The sequence below is a fragment of the Candidozyma haemuli genome (genome assembly GCF_002926055.2).
Source record: "Candidozyma haemuli strain B11899 chromosome Unknown C_2014730914, whole genome shotgun sequence".
Classification (NCBI taxonomy): domain Eukaryota; kingdom Fungi; phylum Ascomycota; class Pichiomycetes; order Serinales; family Metschnikowiaceae; genus Candidozyma; species Candidozyma haemuli.
In genome coordinates, this window is record NW_020289904.1 from 1,582,339 (window position 1) to 1,607,869 (window position 25,531).

The 25,531-nt window shown below is 43.1% G+C and overlaps 11 protein-coding genes across 11 annotated transcripts; 4 read left to right on the forward strand and 7 right to left on the reverse strand. All coding sequences in view use genetic code 12, as the record gives it.

Annotated features, from left to right (window-relative positions):
* Positions 1 to 54: 54 nt before the first annotated feature.
* Positions 55 to 1,791, reverse strand: CXQ85_002338 (uncharacterized protein; the record flags this gene model as incomplete). The annotated part of the gene is made up of 1 exon (XM_025486019.1): positions 55 to 1,791. One exon carries the CDS (start codon positions 1,789 to 1,791, stop codon positions 55 to 57), a length of 1,737 nt encoding a protein of 578 aa, XP_025341484.1.
* A 654-nt stretch (positions 1,792 to 2,445) lies between these two features.
* Positions 2,446 to 2,916, forward strand: CXQ85_002339 (cupin domain-containing protein; the record flags this gene model as incomplete). The annotated part of the gene is made up of 1 exon (XM_025486020.1): positions 2,446 to 2,916. The coding sequence occupies one exon, from the start codon at positions 2,446 to 2,448 to the stop codon at positions 2,914 to 2,916; it is 471 nt and encodes a 156-aa protein (XP_025341485.1).
* A 528-nt stretch (positions 2,917 to 3,444) lies between these two features.
* PRA1 (Pra1p) lies at positions 3,445 to 4,275 on the reverse strand (the record flags this gene model as incomplete). Its single annotated transcript, XM_025486021.1, has 1 exon — positions 3,445 to 4,275. The coding sequence occupies one exon, from the start codon at positions 4,273 to 4,275 to the stop codon at positions 3,445 to 3,447; it is 831 nt and encodes a 276-aa protein (XP_025341486.1).
* An 842-nt stretch (positions 4,276 to 5,117) lies between these two features.
* On the forward strand, positions 5,118 to 6,782 carry KIN3 (serine/threonine protein kinase; the record flags this gene model as incomplete). The annotated part of the gene is made up of 1 exon (XM_025486022.1): positions 5,118 to 6,782. One exon carries the CDS (start codon positions 5,118 to 5,120, stop codon positions 6,780 to 6,782), a length of 1,665 nt encoding a protein of 554 aa, XP_025341487.1.
* Positions 6,783 to 6,837: 55 nt separating this feature from the next.
* Positions 6,838 to 7,761, reverse strand: ADE1 (phosphoribosylaminoimidazolesuccinocarboxamide synthase; the record flags this gene model as incomplete). The annotated part of the gene is made up of 1 exon (XM_025486023.1): positions 6,838 to 7,761. One exon carries the CDS (start codon positions 7,759 to 7,761, stop codon positions 6,838 to 6,840), a length of 924 nt encoding a protein of 307 aa, XP_025341488.1.
* Positions 7,762 to 8,750: 989 nt separating this feature from the next.
* Positions 8,751 to 9,350, forward strand: MET14 (adenylyl-sulfate kinase; the record flags this gene model as incomplete). The annotated part of the gene is made up of 1 exon (XM_025486024.1): positions 8,751 to 9,350. One exon carries the CDS (start codon positions 8,751 to 8,753, stop codon positions 9,348 to 9,350), a length of 600 nt encoding a protein of 199 aa, XP_025341489.1.
* Positions 9,351 to 9,401: 51 nt separating this feature from the next.
* Positions 9,402 to 10,100, reverse strand: VPS2 (ESCRT-III subunit protein; the record flags this gene model as incomplete). The annotated part of the gene is made up of 1 exon (XM_025486025.1): positions 9,402 to 10,100. The coding sequence occupies one exon, from the start codon at positions 10,098 to 10,100 to the stop codon at positions 9,402 to 9,404; it is 699 nt and encodes a 232-aa protein (XP_025341490.1).
* Positions 10,101 to 10,246: 146 nt separating this feature from the next.
* CXQ85_002345 (uncharacterized protein) lies at positions 10,247 to 18,780 on the reverse strand (the record flags this gene model as incomplete). Its single annotated transcript, XM_025486026.1, has 2 exons — positions 10,247 to 12,195; positions 12,372 to 18,780. 2 exons carry the CDS (start codon positions 18,778 to 18,780, stop codon positions 10,247 to 10,249), a joined length of 8,358 nt encoding a protein of 2,785 aa, XP_025341491.1.
* Positions 18,781 to 18,969: 189 nt separating this feature from the next.
* On the reverse strand, positions 18,970 to 20,007 carry CXQ85_002346 (uncharacterized protein; the record flags this gene model as incomplete). Its single annotated transcript, XM_025486027.1, has 1 exon — positions 18,970 to 20,007. The coding sequence occupies one exon, from the start codon at positions 20,005 to 20,007 to the stop codon at positions 18,970 to 18,972; it is 1,038 nt and encodes a 345-aa protein (XP_025341492.1).
* A 115-nt stretch (positions 20,008 to 20,122) lies between these two features.
* On the reverse strand, positions 20,123 to 22,075 carry CXQ85_002347 (uncharacterized protein; the record flags this gene model as incomplete). Its single annotated transcript, XM_025486028.1, has 1 exon — positions 20,123 to 22,075. One exon carries the CDS (start codon positions 22,073 to 22,075, stop codon positions 20,123 to 20,125), a length of 1,953 nt encoding a protein of 650 aa, XP_025341493.1.
* A 527-nt stretch (positions 22,076 to 22,602) lies between these two features.
* On the forward strand, positions 22,603 to 25,506 carry SEC5 (exocyst subunit; the record flags this gene model as incomplete). The annotated part of the gene is made up of 1 exon (XM_025486029.1): positions 22,603 to 25,506. The coding sequence occupies one exon, from the start codon at positions 22,603 to 22,605 to the stop codon at positions 25,504 to 25,506; it is 2,904 nt and encodes a 967-aa protein (XP_025341494.1).
* Between the last annotated feature and the right edge of the window lie 25 nt (positions 25,507 to 25,531).

Consider the following 25,531-nt stretch of genomic DNA (forward strand, 5'->3'; position numbering starts at 1 on the left):
CATCCATACTACAGATGCAGTTCTTGCAATTTCTGTTAACGTTCGTAATTTTTATTACACAATCTTTGACTCGGCATCTATCAAGCCAATCAAGAATTCGGCCTCCAATCTAACTCTGGCCTCCTTAACCCAGTCGTCAGCCAATTTTCTACTCCAACCCTTTAAGTTGGCAACCTCTTCAACAGCTACATCCAACTGTCCTCTAACCAAGCTCAGGTTTACTCTGGCAATGACGGATTCGATATCTTTGCCATCTGGTTTGTTACCTTTCACGGGCAACAAGAACTTTGAGAAGATGACCGAAGCGACATGTCCCAACAAACCAGCGTTAGGAGGCAACAAAGAAGCCGATCTCAACTCAGGCGTAAGCTCCTCCCAAGCTGTCAACAATTGTGGAACGGACAAGATGGACTGGTTAGATTCCTGGGCAAGCAAAGGCTGCAATTCCTTCAAAGCTAGGCTGAACACTTCATCTTGGCTCTTAGATGTGACTTCATCAATCTTGTTAACGTATGGAGTCAAGAATTTGGCTGGGGTGTTTGCCTCAGTAGCAAAAATCAAAGACTTCAACTTGGTCAAAGACAGCTGGATAACGCCTCTGTTGTTAGCGGCAACTGCTTGCTCCTCTAAAGCTTGTGCATACTTCTCGAGTTCTTCCAATCTTTGGTTCAATGCATCCAAGTTTCTTAATCTGCCATCTCTCTCCTCGTCAATCTTTTGCTTGACCATGTGCTGGAATCTCTTTGTTTGCTCAACTCTGACCATGGTAGTAGCATTGACAGCAGCCTGGGTAATAGCGGCTTTAGCGGCTTCAACCTCTTCAGTCACTCTAGCCTTGTACTTCTTCTCCAAATTACTCTTTTCATGGTTGAATTGGTCTAACAAGTTCTGCGTCAATTCCAACTCCTTTTGAGTGTAGTCGGAAAGCAATTCAGTTTGGGTGGTCTTCAACTTCTTTTGAAGTTCTTCTTCTAAAGAGGTGCTCAACTTCACAAGCTTAGAAGTCAAAGCGTGGACATTTTCGTTAATGTTCTTGATGAGGCCATCTTTCTGAGGACCCAAGTTGGAAGCATCCACCAATGCAATCAAGTCGTTGAAAGACTTGATGGTGCCTGTAACAGTGTCATCGGCAAAGTCAGAAAGACCGTCCTTCAACTTAATCATAGGCAACTTTTCTATCACGTCACCAGCGGACTCAATTTCCACCGGCTTCTGCAATTGTTCCTCAGGGGTTGTGTATCCAGTCTTGTTTGACTTGGAGAATTTGCTCTTGGTCTCCTTGATCAAAGTTTCACCGCCCTTCTCGATCTTAGATGTGAGCTGGTCGATTTGGTCCTTTGATGGAAGCTTGATGTTCTGTGGAAGGCGACCCAAGGACTTCTGCAATTCTTCAATAGAGCCAGTCTCGATTAATTCGATCAACTCTTCCGAGTAAGGCAAGTTCTGATCAATAACAAAGTCCATCACCTTGTCGTTCTTAGTCGCAACGTACAAAGTAGCACCATAAACCACAGACGTAAACAAGAGGGTCTTGAACAAGAATCCTGTGAATGAGAACTTCTTCTTCTTCTTGGTAGGGTCTTCAGGGTTTTCATTAATACGCTTGACCTCCTCCTTTACCAGAGGCAGCGTTGCCTGTGGGTTGGCGTTTGCTTTAACTGGTTGCGAAGTGACTGGGGACCCTGGTCTCGTGTTGAGATCCTGGAAAGAACGAATTGACGTGGTCAAGGAGCGACGGGCCGCACATTGAGCGGATTGAGTCACTGCTCTCCGAGCAACAGCACTAAACATTATCCGTACAGTGGGGTGTAGATTCGATCTATGCTTTTGTTTGAATAAACCGGTGGAGGTTTTTTTCTCGACCAACCATAGTGCGGCAGTTGAGGTGGACGGGTGTCTGTGGTTTACCTACTGAGACTTTACTTAGTACTTAGTTAGTTACCGCGGGTCGGCTGCAAAGTTAAGCTGGATTGACTTTATGGCTAATTAAGACTGACATTGGGTTCATTCGATGGCATAGTTGAGGATCAGCGTCAATCTTTAGGTACCAACTATGATGACGAAAGTCATTTGATCTTTTTTCCAGGCTTAAGCATGACGGTATCGTCCATAGTTATTGGAGCAAAGTGCTACTACTTCAGCCTAGAGATCTGAGGATGATATGGCAGATTCCATGTTATCTGCTCTGTCGAATATTGATATCTGTTGCCGATTTGTTGTTCAGCTTTGGGTTCCCTTTCAACTATAAAACATTGTTATTGTGTATCCTACTTCCATTAACAATTTTGTCATCATAGTTACACTGACAAACAATAAGTCCAACTGTTAAGCCTCCTAGGGTCTTACAATTACTGTCCTAGTCATGTGCTTTCACGGTGTGTTAGTTATGCGGCTTCCGTCGCCATTCAATTTCGCATCATCTCATATCTACTGCGACCAGATACCATGGGTGATAAGTGGATTAAGGCTCTCGATCTTCAACCGCACCCGGAAGGTGGCTACTACAGCGAGACTGGTAGGTCTAGGATCCTTACCAAGTCTGAGACAGGTCTTGAGGTGCCGTTATATACCAACATCCACTTCTTGCTTGAAGACAAGAACCCATCGAGATTCCATCGTCTTCACTCCGAGGAAGTATGGTATTTCCACGATGGACAACCTTTGACAGTGCATTGTATTTATCCGAATGGTGAGTACAAAAAGGTTAAGCTTGGCAAAGACCCTTCTGCTGGTGAAGTGGTACAGTTTGAAGTTCCCAGAGGTGTGATCTTCGGCTCATCGGTCGAGACCGGATGGGCATTGGTGAGTTGCATGGTGTCTCCTGGGTTTGACTTTAAAGAATTCCATCTCTTTGAACAGACCGATCTTTTGGGCCGATACCCGGAGCATGCTGAAATCATCAAGTGCCTCACTTGATTGGTTTGCTGTTGGAGTTGGAGGTAATGTTCGTAGAACTTGAGTGTTTCCATATAAGCTAATAGATTTTGATAATATGATGTCGAAGTACTTTTCGATTTTTTAATCCGGTCTTCTTAAACAGTTGAGTGGCCAAATTGAAGATTGCCATTCTTGTCATTAAAAATGATTTGTCATTGTTATCTGGTCCTACTGTAAAGCAGCGTGTGACAAAAAATCAGAAAGGCTACAATAGAGACATTAGAAGGCAGATTCACAGTGGAAGTTATCCAAGCAAACTTGGTAATACCCGATGGTTTGCTTCGTTTATGCGGCAACTGTACTCATCAGGTACAATAAGCGGTTTACCTTAACGCAAAAGCGATTATACACTATGCACTAGACTTGCATCAACAAGTTTTTGCAAGACCAATTTTCCTTGTAAAGCTTTATTTTGCTACAAATTTTTATTGTGTAATTTTATTGATGGTGGAAACACCTAGGCGAAGAAATAAATGTTAACGCAAGAATTTAAAGTGAAAGGTATAATTACTCGCAGTGGATTTCTCCATCAGAGTGGGTGTGGCAAGCAGCAACAACGGTGGTAGCAGAGGCACTTCCCAGGTCAGACTCGGTAGCGTCCTCATCTGGGTAGGTGCAACCCTCACCTGGAACAGAGAGGTCGTAAGCGTAGACATCCAAAGCGTACAATCTCAAGGTAGCAGAGTTACGGACAGCCTCGGACTCGTTAGTCTTAGCCAATTCCAAGCAGTCCTCGTAAGAGTCAGCATAGTGACCAATGACGTTCTGGCCCAACTTCTCAGTGTGCCACAATCTGTGGAGAATGTCAGCAGCAAAGATTTCAGAGTTCTTAGAACCGGCAACAGTGAAGTTGTGAGAACACAACTGGGACAACCACAATCTGCTCTCGAAAGACAATGGACAGATGTTGGTTTCGTCACTGTGGTCCTCGCCTCTCCAGTAACCAGCCCAACCATCTTGGTGACAGTTCTCATCTGGATCGTCACAACGGAACAAGATTCCAGTGGTGTTGGCAGAGATGACACCCTCAAAGTTACCAACAACCTCACCAATTGGAGCGTTACCGAAGTACTTTCTGTAGAACTCGGAAGAGTTACCGTTACGGAGAGTGTGGAGCTTGGCGTGGTGGGCCAAACGCTCGGTCTCCTCGAAAGCCTGTCTCAATTGGTTAGCTTCCACAGGGCTGCACGAGTCGTGGATGTCGAAAGAAGTCTTCCAAGTGTCAGTCCAGGTGGTTTGGACCTTGATGGTGGACACATTGGTGGATTCCTGCCACAAGAAGCCAGTTGGGGCAGCAGACACAGCAGCAGCGATGGAAAGAATAGAAGAGAATCTCATTGAGTTGATTGATGATCAAAAGAAAGAAAAAAAAACTGAAGCTTTCAAGGAGCCATCTCATCTACTTATACCTCATCGGCTGCTTCAACCGAAATTCATCTTCCAAAGAGGCTAAGGCCGCTAGCGCAACATGAATGATTACACATTCCTCTTCAAGCCTATCAGAGAATGGGATGAGCCATTGAAGCAACCGTTGAGGTTACACAAGCTTGGCAAAAGCTCAATCTGTTCACTAATCGTCCGTTGTTATATTGCATTTTGTGAACGCCCCGATGCCGGTGCCGCCAGGGTATTGAAAATCTCTATATCATCTCGTATACAGATAAATTACATGCATTGCTGACTCCAGGCACGATCTCACCTCGCCTTGGCAAAATTTCCTATTTGCATCATCTTGCTTCTGCAATAGTCGATGCATTCGTTTTGTTCCCCAAATGACGAACTATTAGTGGCATGGCCCGCATCGAAGGCTTCGTCAAGCATGTTGATATTGGGGCCAGAACAGGGCAACCTTCAGGCGGGAAATTAGACTTTTGACGAGCAATAACCACCATACTTTTTTTTTCATAGTCTTTGTGCATCGGTTAGTGGTTGACTTTACATGCCATTATTGTTTCCTTCTTGACATTATTTTTTTTCGGTCAATGGCATTAGCATACCCGTAGTAACGTCTTTTCGCAGCACATCTACTATTCTTATTTTTTTTTCTCTCTGCCTGGCTAGCCTCACTGTTCCCTGTACACTAAGCCATATGTGACTTCCCGATTTAGCATCCATGCAAACAATAAACTTACAACTTCAACAGACCCAAGTCTACATTGCATTGAACGCTACGGTCTGCCATGGCCACAATTGCTGAGAAATATACTCCCCTAGAGGTTATCGGGAAGGGCTCCTTCGGTACCGTGCGTAAAGTACGGCTGAAGGAGACTGGAGAGGTGCTTGTTCGAAAGGAGATTGAGTATACGTCTATGAGCATACAAGAGAGAAATAATATCATTTCAGAACTACGCATCCTCCGTGAGCTAAACCATCCCAATGTTGTCAAATATTATCTTCATGACCATTTGCCTGAGGAAAAGGTCATTCATATCTACCAGGAGTACTGTGATGGAGGAGACTTGGGCAAGGTGATATCTACTTTTAAGAAGAACGGAGACACTGTTCCTGAAGGTTTCGTATGGGAAGTGATGACACTGACCCTTCTTGCGCTACATCGTTGTCATTATGGGATTGAGGCGAAGAAGGTTGATCTATTTCGTGGATCCGAACAGACATCTGAACCGCATGTTGATTCAGAGACTGTCATCATTCACAGGGACATCAAACCTGATAATATACTTATGCTTAATTCAGGCAAAACTATCAAGCTTGGAGACTTTGGCCTCGCCAAAATGCTTACTTCCCAGAACGATTTTGCAAAGACCTACGTGGGAACTCCCTACTATATGTCGCCAGAAGTTTTGATGGATAATCCATATTCACCCGTTTGCGATATCTGGTCTCTAGGCTGTGTCCTTTACGAACTTTGCAACTTGCATCCACCATTTAGGGCGTCAACACATCTTCAATTGCAGGCCAAAATCAAAAAAGGTGTAATCCCAGAGTTGTCCGCCCAATACTCTCAACAGCTTCGCAAGATAATTAACGATTGTATAACTGTCGACCCAGAAATGCGGCCAACATGCTATGACTTGTTAGAGACTTTGTCTGTGAAGATGTTCAGGAAAGAAATGGAGTTGAAGACTGCAAGTACTACATTAAATGAGTTTCAGAAACAGCTTCTTATCAAACACGAGGAACTCAAGAAGACTGAGGCTTCTGTAAAGGCAATGGAAGAGAAGGTCAACAAGGATAAAGAGGAGCTCGAGGCGAAATTCAGAAGCTTCGAAAGGCTTGCACAGGTTCGTAAGAACGAGCTTCAAGACGACTACTCTAAATTGCAGAAGAAATGCGACTTGCAGAAGCGTCACTTTGAGGAGGAGCTAACGTTGGAGTTCGAGTCTCGCAAGAAAGCCATGGACTTGGAAGCGAAAGAAATGAGACTCAACTACCAGCGTGAGTTCAAGCATGTTGTTGAACATGAAGTACAGCAACGGCTATCAGAGATATTACAAAGAAGAAAAAGTCTGGATCCCGAGCAGCCACAACAGCTCCAAAGAAAAAAGAGTGACTCTTCGTCCTCTTCATTTGAGCGCAAAGCCAAACCTAGGGGACCTCGCGAACTTCTTGAGGAATACCCTCTGGCTCATCTCCATCCACAGCATCAACAGCATCAATATTATCATGGAACCCCTCCTCCAGGTTCCCCAAAGCGCTCTCCATTAAAAACTAAGAATGTGGAATGGGACTCTGACATGCATGCGAAGATTTCTCCCTCCAGACCTCAGCAAGCACCACTGAACTATAAGAAGCGTGTTACAGATGAGTTTGAGAGGCTAACTCTTCAAAAAAGGCATGTCCCAGAATTCGAGGAACAATACTTACGACAAAATTACCGGCATTAAGCATAATATTGCATCTCTTTATGAGAACGGGACTATAACAAAAGTTTCATTTAATCTATTCTTTCCAGGTGTTACCAGTCAAAACTTCGTAGGCCTCCACATACTTCTCTTTTGTCTTCTGAACAATGCTGTCATCCATGACAACACCATCCTTACCGTTCAAGTTGTTGGAAGTCAACCAGTCTCTCAAGAACTGTTTGTCGTAAGATTCCTGGGACTTGCCAACTTCGTACTGCGAAGCATTCCAGAATCTGGATGAGTCTGGAGTCAACACTTCATCAACAAGAACGACATTACCACCCTCGTCCAAACCGAATTCGAACTTGGTATCGGCGATGATGATACCCTTAGTCTTAGCATACTCCTTAGCTTTCGTGTAAAGGTCAATGGCAATAGTTGCTAGCTTGTCACACAACTCCTTGCCAACAATCTTTTCAGCTTGCTCGGGAGTGATGTTCTCATCGTGCTCACCTTGTTCAGCTTTGGTGGATGGGGTGAAGAGAGGAGTAGGAAGCTCCTGGGACTCTTGCAAGTCTTCCTCGATAGGAATACCGTGGATAGTCTTAGACTTCTTGTATTCTTTCCAAGCAGATCCTGTGACGTAACCTCTGACAATGACCTCCAATGGAATCAATTGCATCTTCTTCACAAGCAAAGATCTACCTGCCAATTGGTCCTTGTACTTTGGCTCGGACAATTGAGGAGGCAAATGCTTGAAAATCTCCTCTTCGTCAGTATGTGGCTCCAAAACCAAATGATTGTGAACTTGGTTGAATAAGAAGAAAAACCAGAACTCGGACAACTTAGTCAAGATCTTTCCCTTGTTAGTGATGCCATTTTCCATTATGACATCGTAAGCGGAGATTCTGTCGGTAGCGACAAAAAGGAGAGTTGTAGCATTGATCTCATAGATATCTCTAACCTTTCCCCTGTTAACGAGAGGCAAGATGCCATCCAATTCTGTTGTATGAAGCGACATTGATAAGAAACGATAGTTGAAAGATTGTGATGCCTGGTGACTCCGATATATGGACGCCCGTACACCATGCTGCAATAGATATAGATGGCTTGACTTCCGCGCAATATACTGTTCACTCGTAATTTGCAACCAAGTAGAGTCTCAAAATACACAAACCTCGAGAAACTTTGCAAAGCAAGTATCTCGCTATTGATCCTTTCTTTCTATTGTTGGTAAGTTTGATTAAAACTACGCAGACGGAGCCTTGAAGCCCGTCGAAGAAACGAGATCGTCAAGTTGGTAGTGCAGTAGTAATATATTGCCTTGCTCAACAGCCTGTATTATCTACACTGAACGTAGCTGTCTTTCTCTTCGTATTCTAGCATCAGAAGTCTTTTTGTTTGTCTATCTCTCATCAATTAGAGCTTTTGATTCAGTGGCAACTCTATGTACTCGTAGTTAGCAATCACAAGCGAGATATGATGGAGTCAACTCTAACCGCTAGTATCGATATGATCTAGGTAATTACATAGATAAAGAATAGGCATTGGTTTTTGTGTTCCAAAAGCGTCAAGTGTGAAAAATGTGTAAATGAGTTAGTTTAATAAAATTGATGATTAGCCTGTTTTGCATTTATTCCCCTTTGGTTCCTAATTTCTCTTAATGTGTGGTTTTCGCAGCCAAGACACAGAATTAGAGGAAAATTGACCACTTGATAAAAAGAAAAAAAAATCTTCTCAAGATAACCTTCCATCCTAGACTTCCGCTGATTTTCATAAAATGAAAGTTCAGTTCACTCCCGTTGACAGTTTATTCGTCTCTTTGAACTATCCAATAGAGTCTCCATAATGCGGCTTATGCGCTAGGAAGCAAAATGTGTAAGTGAATCGATTATGCAAGTTTCGTCACGTGTGATTGTTGCATTTTTTTTCCAGCCTAGGCTTGCAAGTATATGAACTTGTCTTAGGCACCGATTATCTTTTCAGCGTTTACTTTTCAATCTTTTTAAAATGGCTACTAACATCACTTGGCACGAGAACTTGACCAACGAGGAGCGTGCCGAATTTAGAAAGCAGAAGGGTGTTACTGTCTGGTTGACTGGCCTCTCAGCCAGTGGTAAGTCTACTATTGCCTGCGCTTTGGAACAGACTCTTTTGCAGCGTGGATTGAACTCTTACAGATTGGATGGTGACAACATTAGATTCGGTTTGAACAAGGATTTGGGATTCTCCGAGGCTGACAGAAATGAAAACATCAGAAGAATTAGTGAGGTTGCAAAATTGTTCACTGACTCTTGTTGCGTCACCTTGACTTCCTTCATTAGTCCTTACAAGAACGATAGACAAATTGCTAGAGAATTGCATGAACAATCGAAATTGCCTTTTGTTGAGGTATATGTCGACGTTCCTGTTGAAGTTGCCGAGAAGAGAGACCCTAAGGGCTTGTACAAGAAAGCCAGAGAGGGTATCATCAAGGAATTCACCGGTATCTCTGCCCCATACGAAGCCCCAGAGAAGCCAGAAATTCACTTAAAGAACTACGACGGTCAGACTATCGAGGAATCTGCCAAGGCCATTGCAGACTTTTTGATTGAAAAGAACTACATCTGATTGTACATAGACAAATTATATTTATTGAACACTATCTGACTAAAGTTGACCTTATTTCTTGAGACTATCCAATCTGGCTTGTAAATCATCTTCCTCCAGTGCTCCAGCACCACCGTGACCGCCAATAGCCTCTGCAACTCTAGAATCCACTTTGCCGGGGCTCTCAACATTGATAGTGTTGGGTGTATCTTTCAAGGAAGTGTTGATATCAACTCCAATTTCATCTAATACCTTGGTAAGAATCTCATCAACCTGCTCGTCCTCTCCCAATTCTTCGTCGTCTGCCATTGCATCGTCTATAGCATCATCCATGAATTCCTGTTTCTGATCCATAAGGTCATTCTCTTTAGCAAACTCCTGAGCAATCCTAGAAAGCTGAGGCAAATTCATCGATCTATTCATTCCCAGTAATAGCCTTGTGGCGTCCCTCATAGAACTTCCCATTTGCTGGTTGCTCCTAACCGACTGAATTCTTAACAGGATAGCCTGCAACTGAGCTTTCATCAGGTTAAACTTGACAATATAATTCTTGGTCCTTACAAGGTCCTTTGCTTGAATTTTGGCACTCGCTATTTGGCCTTGTTTGGCCAGCTTCTTGATTTCCAGCATCAAGGTCTTTTCCTGAGATTGTAGTTTATTGACTTCTCTGGACAACTCTCTTTGGGTCTTCTCAAGAGCCCTCTGGTTCTTTCGAAGACGTTCCTGGGGAGTGAGCTTCTTTCCAAATGCCCATTCAAATAGCGCAGACATCGTAGTGTGTTTTGTGCTTGACGTGGAGACCAGGAGTAGTAGTTGATAAGACTCCGTAGTGCGAAGTGCAGAAACATTACTGCGGGCTCCGAAAAGGGTTAGTATGGCTGAAATTGTACTAATTTATTACTGAAATGCTATTTTCATTACTCGTTGGCGCTTGCTGATGGCTCAGTGAGTCTCTCACGTTCTTCAGGCTCTGCCTGATCATTCTCTCCAAGAATTTGATACAACTTTTGCACCATGTGCTCAGCATCCTCCGTGTTAACATCCTCCATGCCGTAGACATAGATGGTGTAAATACCAAAAAGAGCAGCCAATGCACAGACCACAATAGCAACGTATCCCTTAGGGGTGAATCCTGGAGGCAAAGGCTTCATCTGAACATTTTCGCCTGAGAGATCAAGCCACGAAGCCTCAGTGTCACCATAATTACCAGCAGCATTACCCTTCACAGGGATATCCAACTTACTACAAGCTTCAAGGTGTGATTTGGGGATATCCTGCTGGTTCTCCTGGATCAGCTGCGGATCTTCAACCAACACAATTGCTAAACCCTGTTCCAAGTGCCAATCAACATGGCAATGGAAAAACCAAACACCTGGGTTATCAGCCTTGAATCTAAGCTTCACAAAACCATTAGGATGCACCATGACAGTGTCTCTGAGCATTGGGAATTCAGGATGCTTATCATGGTCAGGATTGGAAGGGTCGTAAACCTCGGGATTGTCGTCGTCATCAGTACCCTCGGAACGGAAAACAGTCTGGAAGACGTGACCATGGAGATGGAAAGGATGCTTACCCGCATCCATGTTGTTCAAGACAATTTCAACGATCTCACCAGGCTGTAAGACGTAGGTATTCGTGTTAGACCCGTAAATCGCAGCATTATTAGCGTGCTCACCGGCAGAAAGCACGGAAAAGAGAGTGGGAACCTTTGGTGCAGTGTAGGTGATTCCGTTAAAAAAAGCATAGTTGACACCATCTCCAAGATTGTCCATTTCGAAGTTGAGAACGATCTGCAAGTCGTGCTCAGCGTAGAGAGGGTCTCTTCTCACAGGAATTAACTTGAAATCATCGTAAGGATCAAGAGTTGCCTCGAGCTCGTCAAATTTGCCCTTACCGTTCTCCAAGGGGTCAGGTTTCTCAACGTCACCATGACCATATTGCACATAGTTTGTGGAGATCATTTGAAGATCATCTGGAATCAAATCAAGCATTGGCTCGTCGAGAACATTGACAAAACGGAAGGCTTTATTGGAGACATCCTTCTTGGTCTTCACCAAAACACCATACCTCTGAGCGACAGTGATATAAAGCGACAGGGTTTCAACTGGCTCAACGTAGACACCATCAACCTCAACAATAGTGAAGGTATGGTCCTCAATGTACAAATACTGACTGACAAACATACCCATATTCACGATTCTCAAGAAGTAGGTAGTATCAGGCTCGACATTCCAGGTGACGTTCTTAGTATCATTGAAGAGAGAGTTCTGAGGGATAGGTTCAGCACCGGTAGGGTTATATCTCGACAAAAACTGCTTCATGATATCACTGCTCTCAGAGTGGTACCAGTCACAAATAGTGAGTGGAACTTCTTCATCAAACTTGAAAGGATAGAGATCTGGAGATTCCTCCTCGATAATAAACATTGCTCGGAGACCATCACTGTACTGAGAGCCAGAATGAGAATGGTACCAGTAAGTACCGGCTTGAGCGTCGACAGTGAAATCGTAAGTGAAAGTGTGACCTGGAGGGATAGGACACTGAGTGAGGTTTTCAGGGCCGTCCATAGCATTAGTATTGTTCATGAACAAACCGTGGAAATGCAACGACGTATTGCGATCGGTCATGGAATTTGTAAGATGGATCACAACCCTGTCATGCTTGGCTACCCTTATGATAGGAAGAGGCCATTGCCCGTTGATACCGATAACCTCTCTTTCGAAGACACCGTCTGGGTTATGCTTAATAAGAGAAGCATCGAAATTATACTCATGGGTCTTCGCATGGGCCTGAAGCGCCAAAGGCAAGAGGCAAAGGAAGCTGAAAGTTAGCTTGCCCAAATTATGTAACATCATGTACTTGTGACCTCAAGACGAGACCTAAAGACTAACTTATATAACGATCGGTTTAGTAGTCGGCTACTTTTTTCCAGGCGCCAGGCCTTGGCATCAAGGCCGTTCGAAATTCACCTCCGTGCACCGGAGATCAGCGCACACCCTGGGAGATCTATGCGCGATCGGATCACTCCGTCTTCCGTTTAACCAAAGGTCTTCAATTCGATGGTCGAGTCATTTGTACTGTCGACTTGAGTGTGTCCTCTGGTCTTCTTCACCAATTTCTCTGCGGTTGCTTTCTGTGACTCATCGAGGTATTCATTCACGACCGTCTTAAATGCTTCGGGGTTCTTAGTTAAAAGCAAGACCGTTTTCCCGTGTAGATAATCTCCATCAATCGTGCCTGCAACATCGTGTTTCACTAGTAACGGAATGAGTGCCGCATACAACGGAACGATTTTGCTCGTATCGTTCTTTACCCCTTCCGACTGAGAAAACACGATAATAATTTCAAATGCTAGGCGTAAGTCAATTTTAACATCCTTGCCATCACCTGCCAATTGTAAGAGAAGCGTTTGCACAATCTGTTTCACGATAAGCGACTGCAAAGGTGAATCTGACTGTCTCAAGAGCGACTTGATAGATTGGATTCCGGCAGACGCATACTCCGAGTCTTCGATCAAACGCAAGATAGCATTTGCTAGAATCTTTGATTCATCCGCATCAAGTTTAATGTCACTGTTTGTAAGCAAGAGAACGACAGTTATGACGTGATTATTCTTGTTTCTCGTAGCGCTAAAGAATCCTTGTCTCTTCAAAATCTGGAAGAAAGACTGAACAGTTTCTGTTTTATCATCTCCGAGCTCGTTCACGACGAGCTTCAAATATGGCAAGATGACCCCTATGAGATTATCATCATCGTGCTCATAGAACTTTGCAAATAAGTAGAATAAGCAAGAGCAGATGTTTGACTTGACTTCCCCTTGGAAACACTTTAATATTCCAATTGCTGCGGACAACAGCTTCTTGAGAATCAATAGGTTTGATGCGGAGCTGCATCTCTTCAAAGCAACCTGTTGAGTAACATCTTCATGATTGAAGTCTTCTCTAAGGAAGACAAAAATGCTGAACAATGGCAACATTGCAACTCGTAAGAGCTCAAGTAACTTCTCATTATTTTCCTCGTTCTTAACTTTTCCCAGATGAACCTTCGCTAACGTCAGGACAATATCAATAACTTCTATTTTTGACTCGGTCTCCTCCTCGACTAAAATCAAACGATCAAGCAAGTCTATGACTTCACCAAATATGTCGTCCGCCAACAAGTGCTCCACGAGCTCTGGTATGCTGACAAGGCGCTTGACTGACAGAAGCACTCTAGTCGTATTCTGGTTCTTAATCAAGGATTCTGCGCATTGACAGAATAAGACAAAAAAGAAATCCTTCGAGTCATCTTGAAGAAGCTTGGTAACCCTTGTGCTGTCTTCTTCAAGCTCAATTGTCAAAACTTCAACAAAATCAAGCCAACAGTCCGAATACAACCCTACCTCACGGCTGGTAGGCTGTGTGTATCTGAGTGACGACAAATCATTCAAGGCTAGTATCCAGAGTGAGATCAACAACTCAGAGTACTTCGATAAGATTGCGCCAAACTCGTCACTTCCATCTTCTGCATGTTGTTGGATATCAATTCTCACCAGAGCCCAACAATCCAAAATTGATAATTGAATCGCCTTTCTGCTAAATTCAGACATGGCTTCCAAATAAGTAAACTTCAAGAACTTATTCGATGAAACTTCCTCCAACAAGCAAACCAATGTCTTCAAAATTCTCTGCTTTGAATAAAATTTGATCCTCGGCAAGTTTATAAATTTCGAAGAGACGCTGATGGCGTTCACGATCAATTCGGCGTTACTTTGTGGGCCATAACACGGAACCAAGGCACTGATAATCTGGGCTTGTTGCTGCTCCAATATAGAAATTCCAGGATAAAGGGGGTCTTCGAGATGACCGAAGAGACTAAGGGCATTGTCCAACAAAGCCACACCTTTCAAGTTGATAGCCGGGATTGGAGATGTCGTACCCAAGAACGACATCCGAACAACTTCTTGTATCTTGTTGGTGAGAGATGACATGAGCACAGGTTTCTTTTCCGCAGCAGAGAGTATCTGGATAATAAGGTCGTACAAGAACAGACGGAACTCCCAAGTAATGGGTTCATTCTTATCTTCCGTATCCTGGTCCTCGTTAACAATATTTCTCACCTCGTCATCCTTAAGATCGATACCTCCGGTGTTCTTCTTTTTCTGTCGTTGAGTCAATGGAAGCAATTTCACTTGATAATTATGCTCCACAAATGGACCCGTGAGCTTTCGAGTAGACAGTTTGAAGAGTGCATTGACTTGTGCAAACCATACCATTTCTGGATTTGAATCAACCCAGTACTTAATAAGCTGTTTAAGAGAGTCACATGGGTGAATTTCCATTGCAATCCATGCTAGATTAACATTCTCCTTCTGTAAAGTCAGAATACCAACCTTTGTCATTTCTAATAGACTAGCGAATGCCAATTCGTAGAGACCGAAACAGGTTGAAACAGGAAATATAGATTCATGACATGGCGAAGTAGGTCCCAAAACCCCGACTCCAATCTTTGCATTTCCTTTGATGACATCGACAGCTTCCAGGTGGAACCATTTGGAAAACTCAGGAACAAATGATAAGTCGAAGATAAGTATCTCCTGAAACGTCACTAGAACATCTCTTACCACATTGACATATTCATCAGAGTCATAGCTGCCAACACCGTTGGCAAAGAGGATAAGCAAGTTTCTGATTTCAACCTTGAGTTCCTTATCGCAGCTTTTGAGCGCGGGCCCGAGTGATGTTACGCTATAGGAAACGATTCTCGAATAAACAGCATGAAACTTGTAGGAAGCCCGAAGATTAGCGAGAAAGCCATTGTCAAGATTAAGGCCAAAGTCATCATTAAGCGTGTTAAGGTACACTTGGTGGATCAACTCCTTCACCAAATGCTCGTTACCTAGAGCATTCTCAAGCAAGATAGCTGAAGCCTTCGACGAGTAGTATGCCATGATAGGGTTAGGGTCTTTCATTAGTTGCAAGACAACATCTAAAATGTTAGAGAACCCACTATGAGTAAATTTAAAGATGGATGCAAGATAAATGAGTAGCTTTCCTCTTGCTGATGGCTCCGATTGTTTCACTATGTCGTTAATATAACGCGCCACAGTACCATCAACATCGTCCTTCGAAAGCATTTTCGAAACCATGCCAACTGTTTCAGCATTTAGGAGGTTGACCTCGATATTGTCCAGATTGATCTTTTCCACGGTATCAAGCACGGCATTGAGAATCTGACCATCCATAAAGCCCCCTATGGCCGTATAGTATTTGAGTAGACCATTTAAAGCAACAGAGTCGTTTATCTGAATGGCAGTGTGCCTCAATGGATCAGAGTTCTTTTGAGTTAATGATGCCCTAAGTTGTTCGAGAAGCGAAAACTGGATTTTAAATGTCAAATTTGGAAACACGTATTGAAACAATTCAATCGATTTGTCAACGATAGACGTGATAATACCTCTTGACCGCGTTGGCGTCTCTGAAGATCCCTTCAACAAGAACACAGCTGGGTCATTATCAAAAGCAAAATACGACCCGTCGTTAACCCGTTCTTCAAACGAAGAGGCCCATCCCCGGAGATCACCCTCACCAGAAGGCTCAGCGTTGGCAGCAACAGTTTCTGGTTCGGATATCACGTTCAGCTCCACGTATCTGAATTTGCTTGTCAATCCAAAATCGTAATTATATTCTTCTTCAAGTTTTACCAAGGAAGCATTCTCATGGGCTACTTTGGTAGTACTTGACTTGCTTTTACTCAGTTTCGCTTTCTCTTTCAATGCATCAGTAACTGGTAACCTCGAGAAACATTTTGCGTCTGCAAACACACGCGTAAGAAACACAACAAGACTTGAATTAACGTCACGTTTGAGGGTTGGCGCAAGTTTAATGAATCCCAGAAGAACAACCTTCTTGTTATGGAGTATGAGGCTTGTAAGCCTATTCTGGGCGGGAAGAGAAGTGGCAGTGTTGAAGTTCGAAAAGATAAGGTTACCCACTAAATTTGGATTGAACTCACTTTCATTGAACGACTGGGCATTAAATGAAGTCAACAAGCCAATGCTTTCAAATGTAGACTCCAAATATGTGAGGTAGTTGTAAGACTTGACTAGAAGAAACTGAAGTTGCCGTGACAATTCATTGCTAGACTGAGCTGAGTCGATGTAGTTATGCAAGCAAATGAGGCTTAGCGATCTAAGTGTAAGGTTATTCATCACCTCGCTAAGTTGGGCATTGTCAGACATGTTGCCGATATCAGCACTGATGAATTGGGAAGTCAAAAGGTTTTTCCAAAATACCAAGAATTGAGACGAATTCAACTTGACAAATTCCGATGTCTCATTGAAGGTGACCAAGCTGGACATAATTATCCAGCAAGCTGCATTGGTGAGAAACTTCTTATTTGCATTACTGCTATGCTTCAAATTTTGGGTGCAGAAACTGAGAATCTTTGCAATTGTTGAGTTTTGGAGAAGGGTTGAATCCGCTTGTTTTATGAGAGACAGCAATGCCAAAGAATTGCTAAAAAGCCTGACTGCCTGAAATCCTGAAACATTTTTTTCTGAAGAGCTTTCACTTCGTAAGTCGGAATTCAATTCCAGCGTCACCGACTGAAACAACTGAAGTATCAAGCTGTTGCTTTGGGATTTGTTCACGTTCGCGTAAAGAAGCAAAGACGATGTTGCATGGTTTCTGATCTGTTCCGAGTCGTTAACGAGCAATGAAAGAAGAAGGTTGCTGATATAGTCATTACCTCTAGCAGGAAGCGCTGTCTCTCCATCAAGAACCTTATTCGTAGTTTCGTCGCCTTCTTCAGCCGCTTCACCATCAACCTTGCTATCCTCAGGTTGCAGATTGTCAATTGATGTAAAATTAATTGCATAAGGAACAAGTAAGTTCACAACCAGTAGCAAAAGAGAGGCCTGGTAAGGATTAGTGTAGGGCGTGATATGAGAGTTGTCCATGCTCTTTGCTTTCGTTTTTTTGGTCGACTTGAAACGGAACAAGCTTGCTTCCTGGCGTCTAGGCTTAGATGACCTAGGATCAGGCGAAGCAGATCGGGAGAAGTCCTCTGAATCCGCAGATGCGGAGAAACGATTCACGATATACTGTGCGACTACCTCATGGATGGAGGCGCCGCTTTCCTTTATCAAGAACTCAACAACAATAGTCCATTGGGCCAAAACCACATTCCATTCCGAAGTGGGCACATGAGGCGCATGGTTCAAACCACTGAATTTGGACAAAATCAAGTCGAAAATTGCGGTGATTGAGGAGGCATAGAAACTCCAGTCTTGAAATTGTTGTAGTTGCATATACATGACCATGGACTCGACGTAGCCATACTGAAGGTTTTTGAGGTTGATTTTAGAGTCGATCAACGCTTCACTGTTGTGCGTCAGGATGATATTGTGATCTTTCCTCGAGGGAAACCCTAACTCCACTTCATTTTCAATTCTATGATGTGCTTGGTTATTCCAGGTACTCAGTGACGGGAATGGATACGCTTCGATGAGATATTCTATCGCGTTGAATTTACCAGTGTCAACAAAATTATGAAGCAAATGAGATAGAAGTGCAACAGTAGCATGCCTAACCTGAGGGAATTGAGAAGAAAAGCCGAACTGAATCACCTTCTTATGGTTGTTCAAGAGCCCTATCTGGAATTGATGTTGCTGAGTCATGATAGCCTCCGGTTTAAGCTTGGATCCAGATGTGGAAGACGCGGAGAACTCGAGTAGCTGCTCATAATGGGATGCTGACAGCATAATAAGAAGATTTTTGAGGCCTAGAATGTAGTACTCCACTTGTAAGACGGACGAGTTATTGGCTTCCAGGTCAGCAGCATTATTTTTCAATGCACTCAGCAAGATATTCTTCAGGAAAATCTTCACCAACTTAGCCTGGAACTTATCATCAACGTCTGCCTTCAGAGCATTCTTAAGGATTGAGGCAAGAAGGTATATGATATTGCTATCGATCGAAGAATTCTTCTTAATCAACTTATAGGCGACCGTGGCACCAAAGCTAAGAAGCGATGTCAAATGATGTGGGTAGTTCTCAAAAAGGTCAATTAAAACCACTGAAGCTGCCTTTCCTGAAAAGGAGAGATGGCCATTGTCTGTCAAAGTAAGGTAAGGGAATAAGTCATTGGCGGTATCATAGATCTTGTTGGTGAGCTTTCCAAGAACGATGATGAGATTCCTCGAGATCAACTTGAACAAATTGAGCGATCCCATCAGCCGAAATTTCTCATTATCCTCGATTGCCTTGGCCTTATTCTTTGTATCTCCTTCGTTGTCCTTTAAGTTGCAGTATGCGTGAATTAACCGCGTCAATTGAGACCAGATGTCTTGATAATTGAGATCATCTTCTGCTTCAGCGTAATTCTTCAAAAGAAGATACAACTCACTTGCATACTCAGTGGCCTCTTCTTTGTCGAAGTTTGCAATAACTTTTTCAATATCGGTAGCCATTGGTGGTTGCAAAGAGCTGGTAGATAGTATGGTACGTAATGGAGACTGGACGGTCAACAAGTCGCAGTAGCTACAAGTGCAGGAAAGCGACAAGCCGGCCCGAAAGATATAGGTGCAAGGAATGGATTAAGTCTATAAATCCTAAAAAAAAAAAAAAAAAAAATGACAAGAATAGGAGGAGAGCAGTGTTCATGCGAAGAATTTCATCACTGTTTTCATCCTGTTTTTCTTGTGTTTTGGTTTTCGTGATTCGTCAGTCTTGAGAATCTCACCCGAGGCTGCCTTCGAGGGAGCATAGTGAGACTCAGCTATTGTGCTAGCGTTTTCTGGCTCTTCCTTGAATCTTGAAAGATTAGCTATGGAAGGAGAGTGTGTGAGCTGTCCGTGAGGGGCCACTTCATTGGGCGGGGTCTGTGCTTCGTGAGGAGATATTTGTATCGTAGAATTAGCTTTGAGCCCAAGATAGTGGCTCATTCTCCCCACTTTCTGTACTATCTCTTCCGATCGAAGATATTGCTCATGAATCTTACCCCTGGATCCAGACCTGGGTATATTGCTATCGGGATGTATAGTTTCAGGTGGAGCAGTCGCCAAAAACTCATTGATATCAAGTATTGTACCGTCCGCAGTGGTATCTGCAACAGACATTATGCTTCTAGCAACGCTCTGTCGCTTGTTTCTGGATTTGAATTGTTGCAGATGGCGGACTCTAGGGGCTGGCCTCGATACCTCTGCCGCCTCGAGGTTTGAAATTCGTAGCCTTTGTTGTGCATTGATCTGTTTCTCATTCTCGAGATCATTCTCAACCAACGCTAGCTTTTCCAATAATTCATTGTTGAACTGTTTTGTGAGCTGCAAATTGTTCTCAAGGATTCGATCATTCATGTCCATATCGTCGTTCAGAATCTCCATTGCCACGAGCTTTTGCTTTAGAAGAAGGATCTCATCTTCCAACTTAGCCTTCTCTGTTTTCAGAGTTTCAGATAGCCTTAAAACTTCAGCATTAGCATCTGTCAACTGAGACGTAAGTTCTTGAAGCCTTTTGTCCTTTGCAGTTACCTGAGAAACCAACATTCTGTTTTTATTTTCTAGTTCTGTGAGCTCATCTTCAAGTGCCTCCTCTAGCTCCTTACTTGACTGCTGAAACACAATGAGCTCTTGCTCTAGCTCGAGCATACGTTGGTGCATGTCGGCTTGGTCATCACTAATCAGCATTTTATCGGACATGGCCAGTTTCTTCAAAAGTAGTACGGGGGAATTCTGAGTATCTCGATTGTCTTTTGTTTTGATTTCACGTGATGGAAAATGCAACGATGCAGAGATGCAAATCGCGATGGACGCTTTACCTCCACAAGCTGTACTCTTGCTGCTGAGCTTCTTCCTCATTTACCCCTGTAGATACAGCAGCCACGGCAGCATTTGCAATTGATTCGGCTTGTTCTTCAACATCGTGGGATTTGCTCTGTTTTGCCAACTGAGGATTTCGAACCATATCGTCGGAACCGGTCTCTGCGTAAAGTGCCAGGAGGATCTTTGAGAGAATCGTGTGTAATGATAGATTCTTGTGATCTTTCACCGTAAACTTCATCTTGTCAAAGCTGACTTTGAAATCTGTTGTGGTCCACAAGAAGTCCTTATTCTTGGCATCTTTGTTGAACTCGTGGTAAAGATGTAAGATATAATCCCAATCAATACTCTCGATATTTGGGAAATTAGACTCAAGCAACCTGTTGATGAGCCATATCTTAGTATCGTTATCCATCAATTCAATGCGTGTGAGGGACTCTCTTCTCAAGAGTTTGTTCCATTTATATCTGCATTGAATTCTAGAACGCACTCCATTCATCTTTTCACTGACCAATGTCCAATTAATAGACATGGGCTTGTCTCCATTCGAATCATTAGTGATCATCTCAACCACTATATTCTTAAGAGTGCGCTCTTCCTCCTCAGACCACTTGTTCAGGGCACGGTTTTCGCCACATTTAATATAGTTTCTCCACCTATCACGACAGTCTTCGGGCATTCGGTTCATCGTTTCTCCAATCTTCTTCCAATTGGCCTCGGATGTTTGTGACAATTTCTTAAGTAATTCATCTTCCTCAGCAGTCCACTTAGCACGTATGTCGAAAACATGATACTGACGGCGTACATGCTTGTAAATAGAAGCACGAGATCTGTAAGGAAGAACTTTTGTTATGCATTCCCAGAAGTTATCCTTTGTTCTTTCAGATGCCCACACACGGCGACAGATGTCAAGACGTGACAAATTATTGAGGCGACAATAACCATCCACAAAAGATTCCATAACACTTATTTCCGTCGGTGCAAAGGCACGAGGCCCAGACATTGGGATACTGGTCTGTGAATGATACCACAGTAGAGATTCGTTGGCACATTGATCAACCAATGATTCTAGTGACATGTGGTCATACTTGTCACGGGTGCTTGCCTGATTATGGATGGAATGAAGAGCTGAAGGTCTCCTGAGGGGACGCTTTTGCTTGATGGATGTTCTGGGTCTACCTTTGGCGGACAATGCTGAGGCTGCATGAGCTAACTGGTTAATGGCAGCGGATTCTCCATCCGCCCTATGGGAATGCTGATGTTGTTGCTGATGCTGGTGATGTAGGTTTGAAGTTGGTGGAAGCGAAAGTTGCTTAGCGAGTTCACCAGCTCCCAAGATGGCGGCATGAACGAGCTGATCGTGTTCAGATGGCTCTCCTTCTAGGTCCGGCAAGTCAGGATCGATATCTCCACCATTGACAAAACTTCTTCTTCTCCGAGACCTCTTAGGCGAAGGGCCTTCAAAGTCAGCTGCCACATTTTCCTCAAGAAAACTATCCCATTGGTAGTCGCCTATATGAGACATGATCTCTTCATGGTTTAAGCGTCTCTTGGAGCCCTCACCATGACCATGGCCCGATGTATTTGGCCCTTGCAGTTCATTTGAACCATCAGCGGCGTCCCCATTATGCCTATCGTGTTCGTGTGATTCGGAGTTATCGAGAGTGCCTCCCACATATCTCATCACTGCAGCTTCCACTGCGTCGTTTAGTTGCTGGTTAGCCTTGTCCTCGAAACTTTCATGGTCACTCCGGTGATGCTCTTCACCAGGACCTAATTGTTCGCCTTGCACGGCCATAGACTTGTCGTCTTCAGCTTCATCATGATGCAGATTGGCATGGTTCTCAGTATGAGTAGCATCTTGCTGATCGTGTTCTTCATGTTTTGCATCTTTTGTGCCAAGAGAAAGAAGAGCCTGGGCACCTCCGATATCTTGTTGTTGTTCCATCACAAATACGTATAATAATTTTTTCCTGATTTATCCGTATGAAATGGCTGCAAAATCGACTAGTGGTGTATGCTTGATAAGAAGGGGTTACCCGAAAACTTTTTCTCACGTCTCACTAATGCTTTACCTCAGCTGTAGAAGATATGCAGTCTGGACCCACCGCCACTCCACAACACCACACAAAGAAACCATAACTACTAGGTATTGCTTTGAAATGGACATTCTGTGAAGTGGAATCTTTAGGTCAAATAGTGAGTGGCCCTCTTAGTTTTCTAGCTCCCCGCCATGTCTTCTCTGTTACCTGTATGTTCCTATATCTAGCCCAGCAGAGCCAGAAAGAAATCATTAGAAGGTTTGCACCATAACTCAACTTCTCTTCATTTTTCATTACCGCTCTGCCCTTGGTGTTATACTTACCATACTGTTAAAAGACTAGGTAATACCCCAAATGTTCATGTGCTTCGCACGACCTCAACAGGTACACTGGTGCGTAGTTGTAGATACTCATGAAGGTAGGCCATACTACCATGTTGAACTACAACGACAATGACCAAACGCTTCTGGCGTTTTATGGTACATCCGTGCTCGAACCAAGGTCATTGGTGGATTTCAAAAATCAGGACGATCTACTTCCACCCGAAAATTTGGACCAATTGTCCCCCGACGAACAGTGTGCTGTTCTAGCTCACTTCTTGAAAGATGCAGACAGTGTCAATGCCTCGGCGTATCAATTTGCAAGTGATGATTTAAAAGACCCATTAACAGGCCATGACTTGGTCGATCTCTTGCTACGAAAGGGAATCATTGGCTCAGAGAATGACAAGGAGTTATCTAAGTTTGTCGTGTCGTCTCAGAAGTTCAACTCCCAAGCATACTTGTCTGTTGTCCATAAAGAAACTCCAATGGAAAGTCTTGTTGGCTCACTCAACATGTTGGATAGAAGCATAAGAAGCCAAACGTCACAGCTTAAATCTGTGCTTAATGAAAATTACGCAAGCTTTGTTGATTGCAAGAAGTACATTGACGAAGCGCTTCTCTCGTTCAAGAACTCCAAAACCCGGGCCCAGAAGGAAAGCGAAAAGTCAAGAGTTTTCAATCCTAATTCTAGATGGAACAAGAAGCTACAAGCTGGGGAAAGCATATCGTCCCAGTTGGAAGAATCCATTAACAATTTGAATTTATCTTCCTCGCTCATGATTCGTCCCATCATGGAGCACAATGCTAAAGAGGCTAAGGTGTCCAAACTTATTGAATTCATTCAAAAGAATAAATTTTTCTTTGATCTTCCAAAGAAGCTTGTTGATTATCTTTCTGTGCACGAACATGACCTGTTCATTGATGACTACAACAACTTCTTAAAAGAGAAGGAGTACATCGAGCATAGACATGAAAATGCCTTGAAACGCGCTCAGAATACAAATGACGAGGAAGAAGTGAAAAAGGTTGAGCAGGAATACGCCTTGTACTATACCGTCCTTCATCGAGTATTCCGTGAAATTGAAAATATTGCTGAAGAGTTCCGCAAGAAGGCCTTTAGGGACCTCCTTTCTATGGATCATGAAGTGGCTGTGAGAGGCAAGACAAATAAGTCCGCTCTGGACATAAAGTTCATTGATCTTGTTGACAAGTTACATCGTCTTGATAAAGATTCCACAAAAACTAACCCGATCCTTGATTTCCTCAATGACCAACTTACAAAACTTAAGAAGGATTTGAGTTATCAGGATGACAAATTTGAAACAAAGTTTTCCATGATGCAAAAAAAGCTTTTAGACTATATCACCAGTTTGAGCAACCAACGAGAGGGCGGATCCAATGTCAGGTACATTGAAGAGAAGTTTGACAGTGTTGAAGAGTACTTTGGAACTTCCTCATCAGCCAAGACAATTAGTATTGATGAGTTAAAGGAGAATGCCATTGTTGAGATTTTCGGAAGTCCCGATAACTTGGACCTTTCTATCATCAACGAAACCTGGCTTGTTCTTCTGAACTATATCACTTATCTTGAGGAGTTTTTCTCTAACGTTGTTCTGAAGTTCGTCAAGAACTACGTGCATTATGCGGATCCAAAGAATGGTTTTGACGTTGACAACAGTGGTGTTTTAAGAACGGCGTTTTTTGAGTTGTGCAGCAATATGGTGGCACAAGTTGTCAGTATTTTTGAATGTGAGGAAAATCTTGATCAGATGAGGGTTACCCCAGCAAACTTCCCAAACTTCCTTCCACACCACACTAACTCGCTCTCGACTATCTTTCACTTGAGTGATATCAACACCCGCATTTGCCGTCTTCTCACTAAAGTGTCAACTTACATTGCACAGATCGGTAATGCTTCTAAGAACCTGGACACAAACAAACACATTAAGCTGTTGAAAGACTCGTCAACGTTAATCGAACAGCGTATCTTGGAGGCAATCTGTGCTACTTGGGTTAATGACTGCTCCCAATTCTACGACCTTGAAGCTTGGGAGAAATATAAAATTGAGGGTAATCTCAAGTCTACAGTCTATACAAAACAGATGCAGATCTTGCAATACTATGAAACATATGTCCTCCGCAGATTGTCCGCATTTGTGTTCGACAGAAGTCAAGTACCTGATTCTGAAGTGAAAGTGGTTGCAGCTTATCCAAGCAAACGTACATTGGTCAGTCTCGAAATTCAATTTATCCGGAGTATCAACGTTTTGATGGACTCCGTCATGAAGAAGTTTACTGCTACCAAAGCCGAATATCATGCTTCTCATGATGCTGGTAAGCACGATATTGACAAGGACATTTACAAAATTATGACAATGAATAATTTCCAAGTGCTCGGAGATTATATGTTCCCTTCGTTGATCAAAAAGTTTGACCAGCTCTTTGAAAAGGACTTGCATAAACAGAATTTGAAGCTCTACGCAGACCTTGATAAGGTCAAAATCACGGTGTTGGACGAAATCAGTGAAAACGAAAAGGCATGGATCGAAAACAAGGTGTCTGATCACTTTGAGAAGTTAAGCCACAAGACCAGCTTCGGGGAATTTCAAGTTGATCCTTTCGTTTACGAATGCTTGATGCATTTCGTGAAATTGGTGTATGTTGTAAAGCCAATTACTGCTGATCAAACATTCAACAATATGATTCATGAACTCCAAAACCATTTCCTCAAACAATTCACGACCTCCATCCGTGAAGTGAAACAAAAACAGCATATCATTGTTAGAATCTTGGGTAACCTCAGGCTTGATCTCGATTACTTCATTGACGTCTTCGAAGCAAGTGACAGTCTAAGACTTGATGATTACTCGCTCAACTTGGGGCGTGTAGCCGTGAAAGAGATCAAAGAATGCGAGGGTATCTTTACTGATCTTGACTACACTGATAAAGATGTTGAAATGGCACTCAATGAAGCTGTTCGTAACAGTCAGAAGGAATTTGCATGCTTCGTATGATTCCTCATCTTACAAAAATTATAAT